This window comes from Camellia sinensis, chromosome 14, assembly GCF_055761805.1.
Source record: "Camellia sinensis isolate YWXY chromosome 14, ASM5576180v1, whole genome shotgun sequence".
Lineage (NCBI taxonomy): Eukaryota > Viridiplantae > Streptophyta > Magnoliopsida > Ericales > Theaceae > Camellia > Camellia sinensis.
The window spans coordinates 48,895,340-48,914,485 of record NC_138974.1 but is presented as its reverse complement, the minus strand read 5'-3'; the positions used below and the strand labels follow the sequence as shown (position 1 = coordinate 48,914,485).

General features: G+C 31.3%; 2 protein-coding genes across 2 annotated transcripts; both read left to right on the top strand.

Annotated features, from left to right (window-relative positions):
- Positions 1 to 5,067: 5,067 nt before the first annotated feature.
- LOC114313174 (cytochrome P450 CYP82D47) lies at positions 5,068 to 10,269 on the top strand. The gene is made up of 3 exons (XM_028259544.2): positions 5,068 to 5,901; positions 6,799 to 7,224; positions 9,393 to 10,269. The coding sequence occupies exons 1-3, from the start codon at positions 5,356 to 5,358 to the stop codon at positions 10,029 to 10,031; spliced, it is 1,611 nt and encodes a 536-aa protein (XP_028115345.2). The 5' UTR covers positions 5,068 to 5,355; the 3' UTR covers positions 10,032 to 10,269.
- A 3,952-nt stretch (positions 10,270 to 14,221) lies between these two features.
- On the top strand, positions 14,222 to 18,775 carry LOC114312590 (ER lumen protein retaining receptor family protein). Its single transcript, XM_028258839.2, has 6 exons — positions 14,222 to 14,722; positions 16,713 to 16,912; positions 17,477 to 17,617; positions 17,713 to 17,793; positions 18,270 to 18,397; positions 18,514 to 18,775. Exons 1-6 carry the CDS (start codon positions 14,497 to 14,499, stop codon positions 18,554 to 18,556), a joined length of 819 nt encoding a protein of 272 aa, XP_028114640.2. The 5' UTR covers positions 14,222 to 14,496; the 3' UTR covers positions 18,557 to 18,775.
- Positions 18,776 to 19,146: the final 371 nt, after the last annotated feature.

Below are 19,146 nucleotides of genomic sequence, written 5' to 3'. Positions count from 1 at the left end.
ACAAAAACAAAGAAAGCAAAAACACCTGAAACACATGTTTATTAAAAACTAATAATAATAATTACACTTTTCATTTCTATGATTTGATTCAAAGTATACTTTACTTTTAATAATTTTAATTTGAATAATTTAATTTTTACATTTTAAATTTATTTCAATTTAATTATTTTATCTAAATTAAAAATTAAAATTAATAATTTTAAAACACTTGTCAATCCTCTAAGGTTTTAATTTAGTGTTTCTATTTAAATTGAAGATTAAAATTATCAATTTTAAGACACGTGTCAATTTTTTAAAATATACACGTAGGCAAAATTAACAAAACTTTAGATAAAAAAATCAAATTGAAACTAAATTTAAGATGTATGGATCAAATTATTCAAATTAAAACTATCAAGAATAAAATCAAATTTAAGTCAAACTACATGAATGAAAAGTACAATTAACTTTGGGCAAATTTTATGACTTATCTATCCCCCTCAAAAAAAAAAAATTAGGGAAAATTTGGTAATAAGCTAGTTTAGCTAAAAAACTGAAAGGCCACACTACCAGAAAGTTTTTTCTCACTATTTTTTTTTTCAATCTTTTTATAAAAAATAAAAAAACTAACTAAAATAACACGTTCCTGCAACTAATTTAAAAAATGAAAAACTTCTGATTAGGGCTACAAATGAACCGAATTGTTCATGAACAAACTCGGCTCGTTTAGTAAACGAGCCAAGCTCGAGCTCGCATAAGCTCGGCTCGTTTATCTTTATTTAAATTATATAATAAATATATTATTTATATATTAAATGATATATAAATATATATATATATAAAAATACATTATTTATATATTAAAAATATATAAAAATAATAATATAAATACATTATTTATATATTAAATAATATAAATAATATTTTTTATTTAAATATTTATATTTAAATAATATAAATAATATTAAAAAAAAATTATCGAGCCGAACTCGAGTTTTATTAAAATTAACGAGCCGAGTCGAACTCGAGCCCAGTTCTTTATCGAGCCGAGCTCGAGCTCAATAAACGAGCTCGATAAGTAAATGAACCGAGCTCGAGCTCAGCAAAGCTCGGCTCGGCTTGATTCGTTTGCAGCCTTACTTCTGATAAGCGTTGTAATAATGGTGGACCATACCATCTCCGTTAGGGGTGGGTGCGGGTCAGTTGCGGCCACGAAACCTCCAATCCGCCATCCGTCCGTCAGATTGGCGGATTGAAAAAAATCAATCCACATTCGTCCGCCAATCCGGCGGATGTGGATTGAGCGGATTGGCGGATGGATGCGAATCGGTTTGGCGGTTTTAAATTTTATAAATTTTCAACATAGTTCAACTTGTGCACTTCCTCAAAAAAAAAAAGTATTACAGTCAATGACTTAAAAAAGTATTACAATTACTGCATGCATCATCCAAAGAAAGAAAGTTTGAAACTTTAGAATATCACAATCACTGCATGCCTTATCTACATAAAATATTACAATATGTGGTTCTTAAAATATAAAAATAATTCAAACTATCAAAACCATGAGCAGAACAATAGTAGAGATTGTATGTCTCTATATTGTTACATTTATATATGTTTTTGAAAACAAAAACCAACCAGCATATGTGATATTTTCTATTTATTACTTTTAAAATTAGATTTAAAAACTAAAAAATATAGATAAATAATATGTTTATTATTTTCAATTCGAAAAATATATCCAAGTTAAAAACTTTTCTTCAACAGAATATTTGAACTCTTTGTCAATTGAAAATACAAACAAAATATTTAAATAAATTGAAAACACAAAGTCTTATAAATTACTAAGGGTGCTCGCGGTTTGACGGTTCAGTTGCGGCCAAGGGAAGTTCAAATCCGCCATCTGTCCGCCAAATTGGCGGATTGGAGAAAATCAATCCGCAACCGTCCGCTTGTCATCACGCATCCATCCAAAATGCAGCGAATCGATTCGGTTCAATCGATTTTGACGGATCGATATATCCGCTGCTCACCCCTAATCTCCGTCCATTCATAATCTCTGTCCTTGGTGATCAAATTATTGCATGCATCCTATCAATCTAGTTGTGTGGCTGTTATAATAGGGGGGAATTATTGATCGGTGGAATAAAAAAAAAAATTATTTACAAAAGGATAAAAAAATTATATTAATAATTATTAATATTTATAATAGTTACTATTTTTTTAAGTAATTTTCTCTATTCCCACTGATCAGTAATACCCCCTTATAATAAATGTCATAAAAAATAAAAATAAAAATAAAAAGAAAGAAATTCTGCTCATTTGAATATATGTGCATATGATAAGATTCTCTCATGTAGATCAAATTATTAGGATTCTAAGAGATTTGTAAAGGAGTCGTAGTATTTTTGTTACTACAAATTTTGCTTTTCATACTTTTTCATTGCATTAATAATGATATAGACTGAATTTTAAAATTATGTATTTTATTTTTGTTATTTTAATATTTGATTATAATTATTATTTAAGATCAAAATCTTTAGTTTTATATTTATTTAGGTTTTTCTTTCGTTTATTTCCTTATCTTACAAAAATTAAGATTGCTTGATTTATAATAATTATTTTTATTTTTCTTTTAATCTTAGTCATGTGGCTCTTATAATTTCTGTTATAATTAGTCATGAAATCAATGATAAATCTAAGAATTGCGAGTTGAACCTAAATCATGATCCTAAGCTTAATGTTTTCCTAGGCCATGTTTGTAAAAATCATAGATATCTGTTTGTATGTTTTTGTTTTTGTTTTTGTTTTTATTTAAGTTTAAATATGAATGTGACTATCTAATGAAAAAAATTAAGGCGATCAAATAATTATTAATCTTTTTATTTTATTGTGTTGCCTCTAAAAAATGAATAATTTATTTTTAAAAATACATTTATTATCTTTTTTTTTTTTTTTTGGACTGCCAAACAGGATATTTTTACAAAAAATACTAGTACGATCTAAGAAAGAGGATACTGGGCTTGAGATAACCACTTAAAAGAGTGATGATGTAGAGAAAAAAAGAAAAACAAAAGGCTAGCACAAAATATCACATAACAATGGGATCAATCACAATTAGAACTCACTAGGGCTTTTTTTTTTTAAACTCTCGATCAATTTTGAAAGTTATTTATCTCGCAAGTCCATGGATAACAATAGTTAAGCCATCGTTTGGCATGTTGGTTTTAGGGGTTAAAATAGTCATAAGAAGATAAAATAAATTAAAAAGTTAATAAAATAAAATGTCAAATTCAAATCATAATCGTTTTATTTTTTCTCTTACAAAAGTTAAAAAAATCAAAAAATCTAACTTAAAATAGACTTTTTAACCCTAGGCTAAAATAATAAAAAAAATCAAAAAGACAAAAGCCAACCCACTTCCCAAACGAAGCCTAAATGATGGGAAAAAATAGTAAAATCATAAAGGAGAATGATCTCTTTCAGTTCAGATTTTGGGCTAGAGGGCACTGTTTGGCCTCTTTGGGCCCACCACGGGTCCCGTTTCGATGATTCAAACTATTCATTTTGTTGGGTATTTCGTATATTTCATCCACAAAAAAAATTAGGCTGATCCGATAATTGTAATTTGTTCAATTTTTCACTACAAAAATAGATAACAATAGTGTTTTAAAAAATAAATAATATTTTTTTTTTAGTGACAAACGCACTAAATTGAACAAGTTACAATTATTAAATTGACTTAATTTTTTTTGTGAACAAAATACGCAAAATGTCCAACAAAATGAGATATTCAGATTATTGAAACACTGCCCATGATAGACTCCACATGCCCAAACAACACCTCCTAGCTCAAAATCTGAATTGGGGATCTTCCTCCAATCTTACATAGATTGGTGTGAACACGTGTAAATGTATTAGAATTGGTAGGCATATGCAATGCGTGATCAAGATTGTAAAATGTATAATTAAATTATAAATTTAAAAGTGGAAACATTTTATAAATTTAAAAAATCAACAAATTGGGTAACCACATAATTGGCGAAAAACAAATTGAATGTAACTATTGAGATATTTTTAAAAAATCACGAACCATAAACTCCAACAATAGAATGCTTAAATCGTTTCAAGTTACATAAATTTAAGGGTGAATTTTTTTCCAGTGACAGAGAATAATTTAGATCAAATTTTAAGGGAGAGGATTCAAAGGATCTTGAATCTTATTCATCTTATCAAGTTAGTTCTGCACCACCACAGGGCCCAAACTCGGTGATGATATTGTAATCGCGGATGCTAGGATTATGGAGATTTATGTCCGGCGTGTTCTGTTGGGATCTGGGATCCCGCCCAAGACCTTATAGAAATTATTTAATGCAGAAAAAACACACCCACACTCAAGGAGACACAATATTTAACGTGGTTCGGACTCAATGCCTACGTCCACGGGAGAGTAGCCGGTTATCGCTATAACAATGGAGATATTACAAAAAGATTACAATAGAGGAGGAGCTCACACTCTCCTCACTCACCCACTCACCCGTCTCCCTCGCTCACACCGAGGGAGACGGTCTCTCTGCCTCACATATTTCACTCTCTGTGGCTTGCTCTACACTCACACACAAACCCTCCCCTTAGCCTCCATTTATACTCAATCAGAATGGAGATGGAGAGGCTGGCCTTGCATATGGCCAGCTATCTTGTGTGCTGGCTTCACATGGCCAGCTCATGCAGCACATGGAGGATCACCCCTCACATGGGGTGATGATATTCCACATGTTCATTATTGAGGATGTATTTTAGCCCACAAAGCCTCATTCGCTTAGTTAGAGGAAGACTATTTACCGATTCGCGAATAGTCTTGTCCGCGAAGCAGAGAATAGGAATTCGAACCAGAAAACTTGCACACGGAACGCGAGTTCACGAGAGGAGCCCATTGAAGGGACGTGCACAAATGACTTTTTTTTTTGTCTTTTTTTCTTTTTTTAAGGTTATACATATCTGAATTTTTGATTAAGATTATTATTTAAAGGAAAATGATTTAGAGCCCTAAAAATACCCCCTAATCTCCCTAATTTTTAATTTGGGCAACTTTTTCCTTTTTTTTTTTTTTTTTTTTACTTGATATGGAAATTAGGGGGATTAGAGGGGTATTTTTAGGGGATGTAGCAAGGCCTTTTTTTAAAACCTATAATTTTATTGGAATAGTATTAGATTTTTCTGTTCATGTTGTCTGCAACACATCTATAAATAGATGTGCTCTGGGTTCACTTCCCACTCACCCAAAAACATCTCGTTTCTCTCTACCATCCCCACAAGATCTTGTTTGTGATTAAAAAAATAAAAACCTATATCATATCATCATCTATCTATCCCACCATGATCACCATCCATTTTCTCACTCATTTCCTAGCAATTACAGCGCTTGTACCACTCTTGCTCCATTTCTATTTCCGGAGAACCAAACACGCCAGTGAAAAAAACAAGAGCAGCAGAGCCCCTGAGCCATCAGGGTCATTGCCCTTGATAGGTCACCTCCATCTCCTCAGGGGTGAAAACCCCATTTCCAGGACCCTTGGAGCCATGGCCGACAAATACGGACCCGTTTACTCGCTCCGGTTGGGTGGGCGTCGCCGAGCATTGGTGGTGAGCAGTTGGGAAGCAGTGAAGGATTGCTTCACCACCAACGACACGGTGTTTGCGACTAGACCGGCTCTGGCGGTGAGCAAGAATTGGTATGACAACGCGGTGTTTGCGATAGGACCTTATGGAGATTATTGGAGAAATGTGAGGAAGATTGTGACTCTGGAGCTGTTGACGAACCACCGGCTTGAGAAGCTCAGGCATGTTCGGGAATCCGAAGTCAACTTGTGCATTGCTGATCTTCACTTGCTATGCATCAACAATGGTGGCCTGCCCACCCAGGTAATGCTTAAATTTTCACTTCAGTAATCCTAAATTTTTTTTAATACTTACTAAAAAAAAATTACATTACAACAGTAATTCTTATATTTTGATTTTTGTATCATTTTAATCAATGTAATTTTAATTAACTCGATTTCAATATTGAATTTATCACTTTGTTTCAATTTAGTCCAACTACAACTGTTTCACTTAATAGAAAAATAACATATTTTCACTTCAATAATCCATGCCACTTATGTGCAAACTTGAATTTATCACTTTGTTTCACTTAATAGAAAATATGCACATAAGTGGCATGTATTATGATTTTAAGAGCAAAATTACAAGTTTACTCAATTCAGTGTGTTAATCTCAACCAATTAGGTGATTAATTTTTTTTTATTAAAAACACTAATAGCGTTATCAATTAGACTAAATTAACATAAAATCTTGAGGATCCAAATTGAGTCAATTGAAAATATAAAAACTAAAATAACACAAGAAATAAAATGTAAGGACTATTAGTGTAATTTGTCCAAATTACAAAAAGAAATCAAGTCACTTGTTATTAGAACTATTTAAGATAGTAACCTATTCATTTTAAAATTCAATAAATTTTATTAATAAAAAGTGATTTTAGCCATAATTTTTTTTTTTTTTTTTAAAAAAAAGTCAAACAAAATGAGATGTCAAAAATAATTTTGAAATAACAGGGCTGGCAGGGTGGTTAAGGTTTAGAGTTCGGGATGTGCTTTAGGTTCTAAATCTCGTAACAGTAAATAATTTTTTCGAGTCAACCCATACGAGGCTGAACTTTGATTTGCCAATCCGTGTGAATTTTATATATAATTTTTCTGTTAGTATATGATTATTCTATATTCATTATAGTTGAGCTTGTGATGACTAAAACCCCAACAGGTAACCATGAACAAGTGGTTTGATCACTTGACATTCAACGTGATAGTGAGAATGCTAGCCGGAAAGCGATTTTCTGGTAGCACTACAACTCACAGCGAAGACGAAGAGGGTCATAAGATCAAAGAAGCCATCAAGAAAGCTCTGTACCTCGGCGGTGTTTTCGTGGTTTCAGATGAAATTCCATGGCTGGAATGGTTCGATTTTGGTGGGCACCTGAAAGCTATGAAGCAGACTTTGAAGGAAGTCGATGAAGTTCTTGGAAGTTGGTTAGAGGAGCATATTCAAAAGAAGAAGAGAATGGAATTGGAGGGTAGTGATGGTGGTGGTGATCAAGCTGACTTCATAGATGTGATGCTATCAGTCCTTTCAGAGGACACCATGATGGGTGGCCACGATCGTGACACCGTCATCAAGGCAACAACCATGGTACCGCACAATCTATTCTATCATGCATTTTCAATATCAGAAATTAGTTTCAATAATTTATCAATGGGTCCAGCTTGTCTCAACTTGAGATTAAGACTGGACCCGTCCAGTTCAGTTTATGGGACTTATTTTTTGGATTCTTTTTAATAATCTGAACCGTTAATATGTAGAACTCGTCGAGTACTATATACCTGTAAAAAATCATTTTGATCGGATATCAATAACTATATGATCAAATCAGTTTTGTATAAAAAAAAATAGACGGTAAAAAAATTAACGATTGATAAAAAACTGTTTTGTTCATATAGCTATCGATATCCGATCAACGTGATTTTTTACAAGCATATAGTACTTGACGAGTTCTACACATTGAACGATTCGGATTATCAAAATGAGACCCGTGGTGGGCCCCTATGGACCCAATAACATGGTCCAATCTGATCTTGGACTGGACCAAAGCCACTGTCTTTATGAATAGTGCTGCCCACTTAAAACAGAATTGTACAAAAATAAATTAATTTTAATTTATTTTTATTGTGACACATCACCTCCAATATAACTCTACATGATATAAACAAGCAGAGGCAAGTCCACTACATAGGAGGTGTTTGTTTCAGCTTTTTAGAGTTAATTTATGACTTTTAGCTTTGAAAAAGTTATTTTGGACTATTTGGTTAAACTTATTTCAAACAGCTTTTGATTCTAACAGCTTATTTTAACTCAAAAAAGCTGATTCTGAGAAGTTGCTCACCCCTTGCTTCTGATTATCAGCTTCTGCTGTGGACATGTTAATTTATGGTTATATTCTTAAATTTTTTTATTTTTTATTTTTTATTTTTTTAAAAATAGAAAAAGACTAAAATGGACTATAAATTATTATTATTATTTTTTATGAGAAATGTAGACAAACAAAAAATAAAAATTAATTGAAAAAGTTATTTCACAGCTTATTTAACAAACACTACTCAGCAACTTAAATCTATAATCCAACAGCTACACCAAACAGATTAACAACTTCTGATTAAAGTCATAATGTGTAATCTGTTAAGTTATAATCTATAAGCTGTTTTAATAGCTACACCAAACGGGCCGTAATAGTTGTTTACGCTTGAATTAGGGATGCAATTCCCACAATGAGAAGTTGTGTCAACCCAACTTGTATTGTAGTATTCAAATATGAATTTGTTTGTCAAAACCCAATTGGGATTTTTGGGGTAGCTATTGTGCTGGACACAATAACTACTGTTTGCAGTCAAATTGGCTCATTTTGAGACCCATTTTAATTCAAATCATTCACATTTTAGAATAAATTGAGTAGAACATGTCTGCAAAATATCAAGTTAATCGGATATCGTCAATCTTTTCATCTACTCACATTTATTTTTGTAGATACAAATGTGAGTGTATGAAAGAGTTAACGATATTCGATTAACTTGATTTTTTGCAAGTATGTTGTACTCGATATACTCTAAAATGTGAACGGTTCGAATTATCAAAATGGGCCCCGAAATAAGCTCATTTGGCTGCTACTGATTATCAAAATAGGCCCGGAAATAAGCTCATTTGGCTGCTACTATGCCCCCAGCACAACAACCACCCCAAATCCAACAAATTGAACTCAAACTAGATTTAAATTGTTCAAAATTTAAATGTTTTTTTTTCTTCAATTAGAATAATTAATATGTTAAAGTTAGAATCTTTAACATTTTTAGTAAAATCATTAATAATATCAAAACGAATAATTTATATGATGAAAAAAAACAATTTTAGAGAAAATATAGTAAATTTTACAAATTTAATATTACATTGAGCGTTCTTAAAGTCTGAATTTACCTAACATTTAATCCACTTTCCGAAACTGCATATTTTGCCTCATGAGAATTTATTATTCTTCTTAATTAGAAAGAATCATTACAAATCCATATCTAATACTTTGGAATGCAGATGATTACAATCGGTCCTATCCTTTTAAAATAATTTTAAAAAAAGCAGTATAATTATGTTTGTAAAACTAATTACATTTTCCCTAAATTTCATGAAAAGGTACCATACATAATTTACTCAAACCTTAAATATGGAAATTTATTTTTATCACGGTTCATATGCCTTATGCTCCGTTTAATATGATAAACCCTTTTGTAATCGCAATTCAACAACTACTTTGGCAGATTCTAATCATGACTGGCTCAGAAAGCACAGGCGATACACTAATTTGGGCTCTCTCCCTACTCCTAAACAACCGCCAAGCTCTAAAAACTGCACAAGCAGAGCTCGACGCTCAAGTAGGAAGACACAAATGGGTTCAAGAATCAGACATTCAAAACCTCAAATACCTACAAGCCATAGTCAAAGAAACACTGCGCTTATACCCACCAGGCCCCGTATCAGGACCTCGCGAGGCCATGGAAGACTGTCGAGTCGGCGGCTACAGAGTCGACAAGGGAACTCGATTGATCGTCAACCTGTGGAAGTTGCATAGAGATGAGCGAGTTTGGTCCAATCCAGAGGAGTTCGAGCCCCAGAGATTTTTGAAAGAGCATGCTGATGTGGGGTTCAAGGGTCAGCAGCATTTCGAGTACATTCCGTTTAGCTCTGGGAGAAGAATGTGCCCTGGTCTTACGTTTGGGTTGCAGTTGGTTCAGTTGACGCTTGCGAGGTTGATTCATGGGTTCGATTTGGGGACGCCGATGGAGGAGAAGGTGGATATGACGGAGGGTTTGGGGATTGCTCTGCCGAAGGTGAAGCCTCTCGAGGTCGTCCTCACGCCGCGGCTTCCTTCGGAGGTCTATCAGAGCCTCGTAGTATGATTTTAAATAACAGTATCAAAATAAAAAAATTTCAGATGGGATCGAAATAAAAATATTTGGAGAAGATAAATGTAGTGTTTCTGATATAGTTCTATGAGGAGTGCAAATTATGCGTTTTATTTTGATGGGATCGAAACAAAAATGTTTGGAGAAGATAAATGTAGTGTTTCTGATATGGTATTATGATGAAATAATCTTTCGTGCAATATGTAAAAGGCGAATTTCTTGTTTTCTAAAATGTATTTGTTTTAGGTTTAAATTATAAAAACAGCAATGTTAGGTATCATGAAAAACCTTTCATGAAAATAATCATGAAAACTTTGTGACCCTTGGATTACACTTAGAATAAAACGCCACACACTAATCAAGGTAATCCAAAATCATAAATTTTTCATGATCATTTTCATAAATTTTTTTTCATGATCCCTAACTTTTCTCTTATAAAAAATGTTATGAAAGAATTTTCATGCTTGTATTACTCTTTGTAACTTATTGCATATGTAATTTAAGGATCAAAAAAAATTTATGATTATTTTTATGAAATATTTTTTACGATACCTATCATTGCTCTTAAATTATCTACTTAAACACCAATTATAAGATTAGTGTAAAAATTGTTTATTATTGATGATCTTAATTACTTTGTTATTTGTTTGAAGATCTATATTAAGAAACATATAGTGATGAAGAACAATATTGAGAACTACTTATATGTGATCACTTACAATAATTCTTCCAGTTTCTTCACCTCCTTATATGATTTCGGATGTGAATTCTGTTAAGTTTTATCTTGTGAATTATCTTTGTATTTATATTGATATTTAAGTGTTTAGGTTAATTTTAGCACATCTCAATTAATTTTAAATTTTTAAAATTAACAATCAGATAATATACATGTTAACAACTTAAGCAGGTCATTCACATATTCATATACAAATCTCTCCCAAATTTCATAATTGGGCAGCAATTCTCCACAACATTTTTATTTGACTAAAATATATACACAGAATCAAATTATCAAAACAGCCGTGCTTCAGGGCCCGAAAATTGGGGGCTCGAATGCCCCCAATTTCTATTTAAGGTAAAAAAAAAAAAAAAAAAAGGAAAAAAGAAAGAAAAAAAAGAAAACAGTTTCCAAAAATGGAAATTAGGGGGATTAGGGGCAAGTTTTTTAGGGCCACCAATCATTTTCCTTATCAAAAATGTACATGTTGGCATCATATTCTTGGGCCATTTTTAGGCCACCTACCTTCATCTACTTATGTGGCCAAAACCCAATGGTCAACTGTATTTGGGGTGTTTGGAATGATATAAATAAATATATTTTTTGAATTTTTATGAAAACATATATAAAAAAAAAAAAAAAAAGTAGAGAAGTGATGTGATTTAGTTTATGCTAAATAGTACCTTAGTAAGTACCTATCAAATACTTTTATAACACATTTTCCTAGGAAAAAAATTGGCCATGTTTGATTTGTATTCGTGAAATAATTTTGAAAAAGAATTTTTTAAAAAGAATTTATAAAATTTGAAATTTTATTTAGTTATTTATTGTAGTTTTGGAATTTGAGATGATTTATTTATTAATTGTAGTTTAATAGAGAAATGTGAGAGAAAAAGTAATTGATTGATGGGTAAAATATGAGAGAAGGACAGAGGGAAAAATTATTGTTTGCTCCCGGTGCTCCCGGGCAAGCTAAGGTGGTACTCCAACTTAGTTGTTATTTGGTTGAATTAGTGGGACCCACCACATTTTGATCTTTGCTTAGGAGACAATGAGACCCTTGTCCCTCAATAAATGGTGTAGAACAATACTCTAAGATCAACCGATAACTTCTCGGAGATAGGAGAGAGAAATAGTGATTAATGATGTATAGTAAAAAGAAAAATAATTATAAAAAAACCTTTAAAAACTTTTAACCAAATAAATTTTTAAATTCTTTTTTCAAATTTGTCTTGCAAGAGACAAACCCAAGAGGGCCACTACGTTTCAAAGAATACATTCTCTTTCTTACCATGATTAAACACATACGATTGATTAAATTGTTTTTAAGATATTGTTGGACTGGTTTGATTTAATTCTAAAGTAAATCACGAATCAAGTAATAGTCATTTTACGATCAGCGTATATGTTTATGTCTTCTGAAATTTGCATGTTGAAATTGATATTGAGATATGCATAATAAAAATACTAATAATAATAAATTGAGATTAGATTTACATGCTAACAAGTGGTTGATCTAATTTTCTGTGGTTTTCTAGACTAGATGGTGTTTTATAACCACTTTTTTAGCAGAATAATAGGAGATAACACTTCGGTTATTGATAGGTAAAGAATAGGTGAACTTACTTTTTCTATTAGCTTGATGTTAGACTTTGGGGAGACTTGTTAGACATTATGATATTAATTTTAGAATGTAAAATATATACACCTGAAATTAGTTGGAGTAATGTACCAAACATTCTCGTAAGAAAATAAAATGAAAAAGAAAATTGTGCATTTATCTGAAAACGAGGCAGATGATGAAATAAAATTTGACAGAAATTAAAATATTAGTAAATGTTTGGATAAATTGAAAAGTTAAAACTGATTTAAAAATAATTAAATATTGAATTTACTTCCTCATGATTTTTTTGTGAGCTCCAATTCGGATTTGCACCGATAATTAGAATAGTCTATTTCATAGGCTTTATATTAAGGGGTTGTTTAGGATGTTCTAAATAAGTGCACTTTTTAACTTTTTAGACTAAAAAGTTGAGAAAAAAAATATGGTTGTTTGGGTTAATTTTTTAACTTTTTATGAAAAAATGTGTATTAAAAAATTGTATAAATTAGTGTGTAGAGAAAAATTAGGATTAGTAGTTGTGCAGCCGTAATTTTTGACTTTTGATAAATAGTGATAACTTTTTAACTTTTTGACTTTTTGACCACATGTCAAACTTGGCCTAAATGTTCTCTATGTGAAAAAATCTACTTTACTTGCCTACGAGATAGGTGGTTTGGGTTATTAGTGCAAGTTCGAATTGAGATACACAAGACTTATATGGAGGGATATAAAGAGAGGAAGATACGAAAAGAAACTCATTTCAAAGATAGAACGTGAACTATTCGAATTATTGAAACGTAGACCCAAAATCTGTTAAATTGGAGTGATTATTTAGTGACTTTGTAATATTGTTCTACACCATTTATTACTTGACATTTGATAAATCATTCTTAAATACCAAACAAAAATCAAAAATGCTAGAGACCCCAAATATTCTACCAAAAGTTTTACCAAATGTCTCACATGGTCGTGGGACCCACAAATGTGAGACATTTGGTAAAACTTTTGGTAGAATATTTGGGGTCTCTAGCATTACTCAACAAAAATTAATGAGTGCTATTATTTTAATCAATAAATATCAAATTAAAACACCACATGACATTAGTGTGTTTGGTTTCAATTTTCTAGAAATTGAGTTTTTTTATTTTTTGGTATTTTTTTTATTTTTAGTGAATATTTTTAAAATTTTCATAAATTTTTTTAGAATCACTTTACTTAGATGTATCTAAAAAGTAATATATTTGTAAAAAATAATTTTAAAAATTAATAAATACACAAAAATATGAAAAATATATTGAATTCATGTATTTTTTTTATATATTTTTATATATTTTTGGTATTTAGGTCTTGTTTGGGGACTACATGTTTTAGTCAAAAAATTACCATAAGTTGTCACATTACTCTCTTTATTTTTCTATGCATTTTTTTTTATAAAAAGTCAAAAAATTACTAAAATAGCCTACTTCCAAATCAGGCTTTAGTAAAATTTTTAAAAAAAATTCTCACAAATATTATATTTTTAAGTATATTTCTGTTGAGTGTATTTAAAAATTAAAAAAAAATACTTAAAATATTAAAATAATTTAATAAAAACAAAAAAATATAAAATTTTAATTTTTTTGAAAAGTGAACCTTGAAAATTTAAATTAAACTAACTGGTTGTTTTTAATAAGGAAAAAAAATAATTTTATATTTAAATTGAGAGAGGCATAACCAGTATGAAAAACTTGACAACTAAAATCTCGTCAGCATATCTGCTGGAATGTTTTATTTCCCAAAAAGAGAGTCCAAAAATATCAACAAAAAAAAAGTCAAAAATCCTAAATTAAATGTCAAAATCAGAGACCAACGTACGCAATAATCGTGGTAATCAATCTGTAATCTCAAAGAATAAGAAAGAATATACATGTCAACAGGTCACAGGTCCGCCATTAAAAGACACGTTAAATGCCCCGTAATGTAATCCCACCACCACCAAACTGCATTGCGCGCTTCGTGTCTTCCGAAACTCTTCTCTCATTCCCATTTTGTGACACCAAATCTCTCCTTCTCTCTCTACAATTTCTCTCTCTGTATCTCATTGTTTTTCATTGTCTCTCTCTCTTTCTCTCTCTCTCTCTCTCAATCTATTCGAATCAATGGGGAGGAGGAGGAGTTCGCCGGTGAACAAGCTGTTCGCATGGGTAAGGAGGCAATCGATGAAGGTGAAGACCTTCCTAGCCTTCACGTCTGTCTTGTTTTCACTTGTCGCCCTCAAACTTCTCATCAGAGATCACAATCACTTCTTCATCGCCTCTGAAGCCATTCATGTCGCCGGAATCATGGTCTTGATTTACAAGCTAACCACTCAAAAGACCTGCTCTGGTATATCCCTCTCTATATATTACGATTTTTTTTTTTTTAAATTTTTTTATGAATTGTCAATTTTTGTTGTACACGATTGAGGCTTCTTTTTTTAAAAAAAAAAAAAAATTAAATTTAAATTGGGGCTTTAAAGTATATTCCTTTATTTTATTTATTTATCGGGTAAATTACACTTTTTACCCATGTGATTTGAGTCTAGTTTCAATTTAATTCTTTCATCTAATTTTTTTTAATTTTTTTCTACATCAAAATTATTAATTTTAATCTTAAACTTGAGCGAAATGGAAAGATCAAATTAAAATTGAACTTAAAAAGTAGAGATTTTTAAACTAAAGCAGTGACCAAATTGAAATTTGGGTGAAACTGCTGGTATGATACAAAGGGGTTTACCTTTTTTAGCGTTCAATACTTAGGTCTCGTTTGGGAATAGGCTAATTTAATAATTTTTTGGCTATTTGGTTAAAATATGAATTTAAAAAAACTAGTGTGTTTGAGATAATTTTTTGACTTTTTACGAAAAAATATACAAAAAGTAGAGAGAAAAAAGAATCTTTGATTTTTTGATATGAGTTGTTGACTTTTTGAATAATTTTTTGACTTTTTGACTAAACCGGCAATTTGCCAAACTAAAATTGGACTTAAAAAAAGTAGGGATTAAACTTTTAAACTGAAGCAGTGACCAAATTGAAATTTGGGTCAAACTACACGGTATGATACAGAGGGGTTTACCTTTTTTTAGTTTGATATATTCATGCATGTATATTTGGGTTAGAGAGACATCTGGTAGTATATTTTTTAGTATAATCACAAACTTTTTCTTTAAATCTACTACCAAATCCAGCGTTCTCATGAAAGCCCTTTCTAAAATTCACCTTTATTTGACTAGTTTTACGTTAAAAGGCAATGCTTGGTTTTAGTTTTTTGAATTCGATTTTTTGAAAATTTAAGTATTTCGTTTTTTGTATTTTTTTATTTTTTTTTAGTTTATATTTTTAAAATTTTAAATAATTTTTAAAATTTTTTAGATGTACTTTACTTAGATATATATCTAAATAGTAAAATATTTGTGAAAAAATATTTTAAAAAATTAATAAATATACAAAAATATAAAAAAAAAAATGTATTGAATTTTCGTATTTTTTGAGATTTTTTTCACAAATATTATACTTTTTAAGTGTATTTATGTTAGGTGTGTCTAAAAATTAAAAAACAATTGCTTAAAATATTAAAAAAATTCATTGAAAACATTAAAATACGAAAAATAAGAAAATAAAATTTTCTGAAACTGTTTTTTGGAAAACCAGAACCAACCAGCTAAATGTTGTTATTTTTCTATTGTGAAATACGACTAAAACATGTTGGCTGGGTTTATCAGTCTGTGGTAATAACCACAAAAGCACCAACTTTTATTCTAATCTCCTGATGGGCTTCAACATTATTTTCACTCTTTAATACTTTCTGCACTAATTATTGTTTGCTTACCATCAATAAAATAGATAATGAAGTGGACCTCCCTTGAGATTTGAGCAAATTAGAGATAACCCCATAGTTTTGGCATAATTACATTGTGTTGTCCTAAATTTTAATTCGTATGACAGATTGCCCCACATGACTTCACATATTTCGTTAATGAGCCATTGATAAAGTAACGACAAATATAAGGGTAAAAGGTAATCTGATAAAGATATAGAAAGGTAAAAAGGCAATTTGACATCCTCAATTAACTCTGTGTAGACTGCTGTTGTTGGAGGGGATGCGTGTGTAATTGAGTCAAAACTGTGGTGCTAGTTGTAATTTCTCCAAACCTCAAGGGTGATTAATGTAAAGTTAAATAGATAATTGTAGTCTAATATGTTCATGTTGAAATGTAGCAGAAGTTGAGATTCTATGATGTATCACTATCCTAAAAACATACATATTATTTATCTATTTGTCATGGTATATATGGTCTCGATTGTTCACATAATTGGATTTCTCTTTGTTCTTTTAGGCCTTTCACTGAAGACTCAAGAACTTACAGCTATATTCCTGGCTGTGAGATTGTACTGCAGTTTTGTCATGGAAGGTGACATCCACACACTGCTCGATTTTATCACACTTGTCTCCACTTTGTGGGTTATATACATGATGAGGTTCAAGTTGAAATCAACCTACACTGCAGAGCTAGACAACTTTGCCATATATTATATGGTAAGCACTTTTTTCATGATTCATCTTTATATATGGTTGCGTAGAACACAGAAGCTTCTCAAATGTTAAGCTTACCTATGGGATGTTAAAGACACCATCCTCCTCAGTTAGGAACTTGTTATGCTATGTAATGCTAAATTACATTGTTTTTATACACAAATTGATTCTTCATCTATGGTTTGTAATTTTGTTTAGGACCTTATCTTTCTTCTTCCTATATGGTAATTATTGTCGAGATTTTCCATCCTTAATTGTAGTAAGAAGTGCAGACAATATTTTATCTGATGTCACATAGAGAGAAAAGGAGTATTGCATCAATGACACAAGGATTTTTGCAATCCATTCTATGGGTTTGTTTTATCTTTTTGGATGTTTTGAAATTTGAATATGTTGTTTTATGGTTAATTGCTGGTCTCTAGTGTTTTTGCTTGAGATCTGAGTTTTCATGAGAAGAAATGGTGTCATACCGTTGTTGCTATTCTCAAATCAGTTTTCTGCTCAAAGAAGTTGGGATGCTGCTACTCACTCTGGAGATTTATTACCTTTTCTCCATATGTTTGACAGATAATTCCTTGTGCCATTCTTGCCGTACTTTTCCATCCATATACACATCATTCATATATCAACCGAATCCTTTGGGCATTTGCCGTGTACCTGGAATCTGTTTCAGTGCTGCCTCAACTTCGTTTAATGCAGAATGCAAAGGTTTGTGTTGGCTGACTTACATCTCTTTCCAAATCAGTGTTTTATAAATCTATGAGAAGAAAAATTAATTTTTTTCTGACCAAATGCCTTTTCAGATGGTTGAACCATTTACAGGCCATTATGTATTTGCATTGGGTGTTGCAAGATTCTTGGGTTGTGCTCATTGGATCATTCAGGTTAGTCTTCATGTATCATGTTCTTGCAGGCATATATACAGGGTTTATTTTAGCAGATACCATTCATCATAAACATGTGTAGATTATGTAGAAACTCTTTATAATAGAGGCACACAGTGGGTTGGCCCCAACATTGGGGAAAAAGCCATATTAGTTTTATTTCTGTTTTTGTTAAGGGACAATTTTGACTCAATTATCCTTCCCATGACTTCATTTCCCAATTTTAGGTCCAACTTGATTAAGTGGTCCTAGAAGTATTTTCATTGGGATTGATGTGATAGTTTTGGTAGTCAGATGGAGAGAGGGGCTGCAAACCTTAAATAGATGCAAAAATAAGAAATTTTAATGTCATCAAGGTCAAACAATAAGAGTTTGTACATTCAAATGATGAGTTTGAAAGAAATAATAAAACAGTAAATAATCTTGTAATGAGTCTTTTAGTCTTCGCTATTAATCCACCTTTATTAAACATACAGGTTTATGATACTGCTGGTAAATATCTGTACTTGGTTGGAAGTGGGTACTTTTGGTTACCAATGGCTCTCATCTCGGAAATCGTTCAAACGTTCATCTTGGCCGACTTTTGTTACTACTACATCAAGAGGTGAGCCCTTTATTTTCTACTGTCCACTATTTATTCTAAATTTCAACTTCAACACTAGATCAATTACATACTTACTAACATGTGCTATGCTTTTGGTTGCATTTTTTGATATGCAGTGTTGTGAACGGCCAACTTCTTATGAGCTTACCTCCAGTCTAGAATTCTGACTTCGAACTTTGGTTTTGCAACAATGTAAATTTTGCTTTCTAATGCTGCCTTTTAAATTTAAACCTATAGAAGTATCAAACTGTACTTCTCCTTTTTAATTTCGATGAATCGTGATGCTTTTTTTTTTCACCCTTTTCTCTCCTTTATGTCATATTGTCGATTTGGTTTGTGGGTTACATTCATATCATGAGATGCCTTCTAGTTACCAAACTGCTTTGTTATTTATTTCTGCCGTTGTGTTTTGTTCACGTTGGCTTCAGTTTTCTCCCATGATATGTTGATTTTTGAAGTATAAGAGAATCATCCATCAGTTATGTTGGATTATAATGAGCTAGGGTGCTCGTGGTTCAGTTGCGGTCGGAGAATTTTCAATCTGTCATCCGTCTGTCGGATTGGTGGATTGAAAAAAATTAATTCACATCTGTCCACCGAATTGGTAGATGCGAATTGAGCGGATTGACGGATGAATAAGAATCGGTTAGGCGATTTAAATTTTTATAAATTTTGAACATAATACTTGTCAACTTTTTTATTTTATTTTATAATAATCTAACTCAACATAATCAAAAGATTATCAAGTA

What these genes read in the sequence shown, in the direction of transcription:
- LOC114313174 (XM_028259544.2), top strand. Translation starts at nt 5,356, where the DNA reads ATGATCACCATCCATTTTCTCACTCATTTCCTAGCAATTACAGCGCTT. An exon ending in ATGGTGGCCTGCCCACCCAG is followed by an intron (nt 5,902 to 6,798) that starts GTAATGCTTAAA and finishes AAACCCCAACAG; the next exon opens with GTAACCATGAACAAGTGGTT. An exon ending in TCATCAAGGCAACAACCATG is followed by an intron (nt 7,225 to 9,392) that starts GTACCGCACAAT and finishes CTACTTTGGCAG; the next exon opens with ATTCTAATCATGACTGGCTC.
- LOC114312590 (XM_028258839.2), top strand. Translation starts at nt 14,497, where the DNA reads ATGGGGAGGAGGAGGAGTTCGCCGGTGAACAAGCTGTTCGCATGGGTA. An exon ending in CACTCAAAAGACCTGCTCTG is followed by an intron (nt 14,723 to 16,712) that starts GTATATCCCTCT and finishes TTGTTCTTTTAG; the next exon opens with GCCTTTCACTGAAGACTCAA. An exon ending in GTTTAATGCAGAATGCAAAG is followed by an intron (nt 17,618 to 17,712) that starts GTTTGTGTTGGC and finishes ATGCCTTTTCAG; the next exon opens with ATGGTTGAACCATTTACAGG.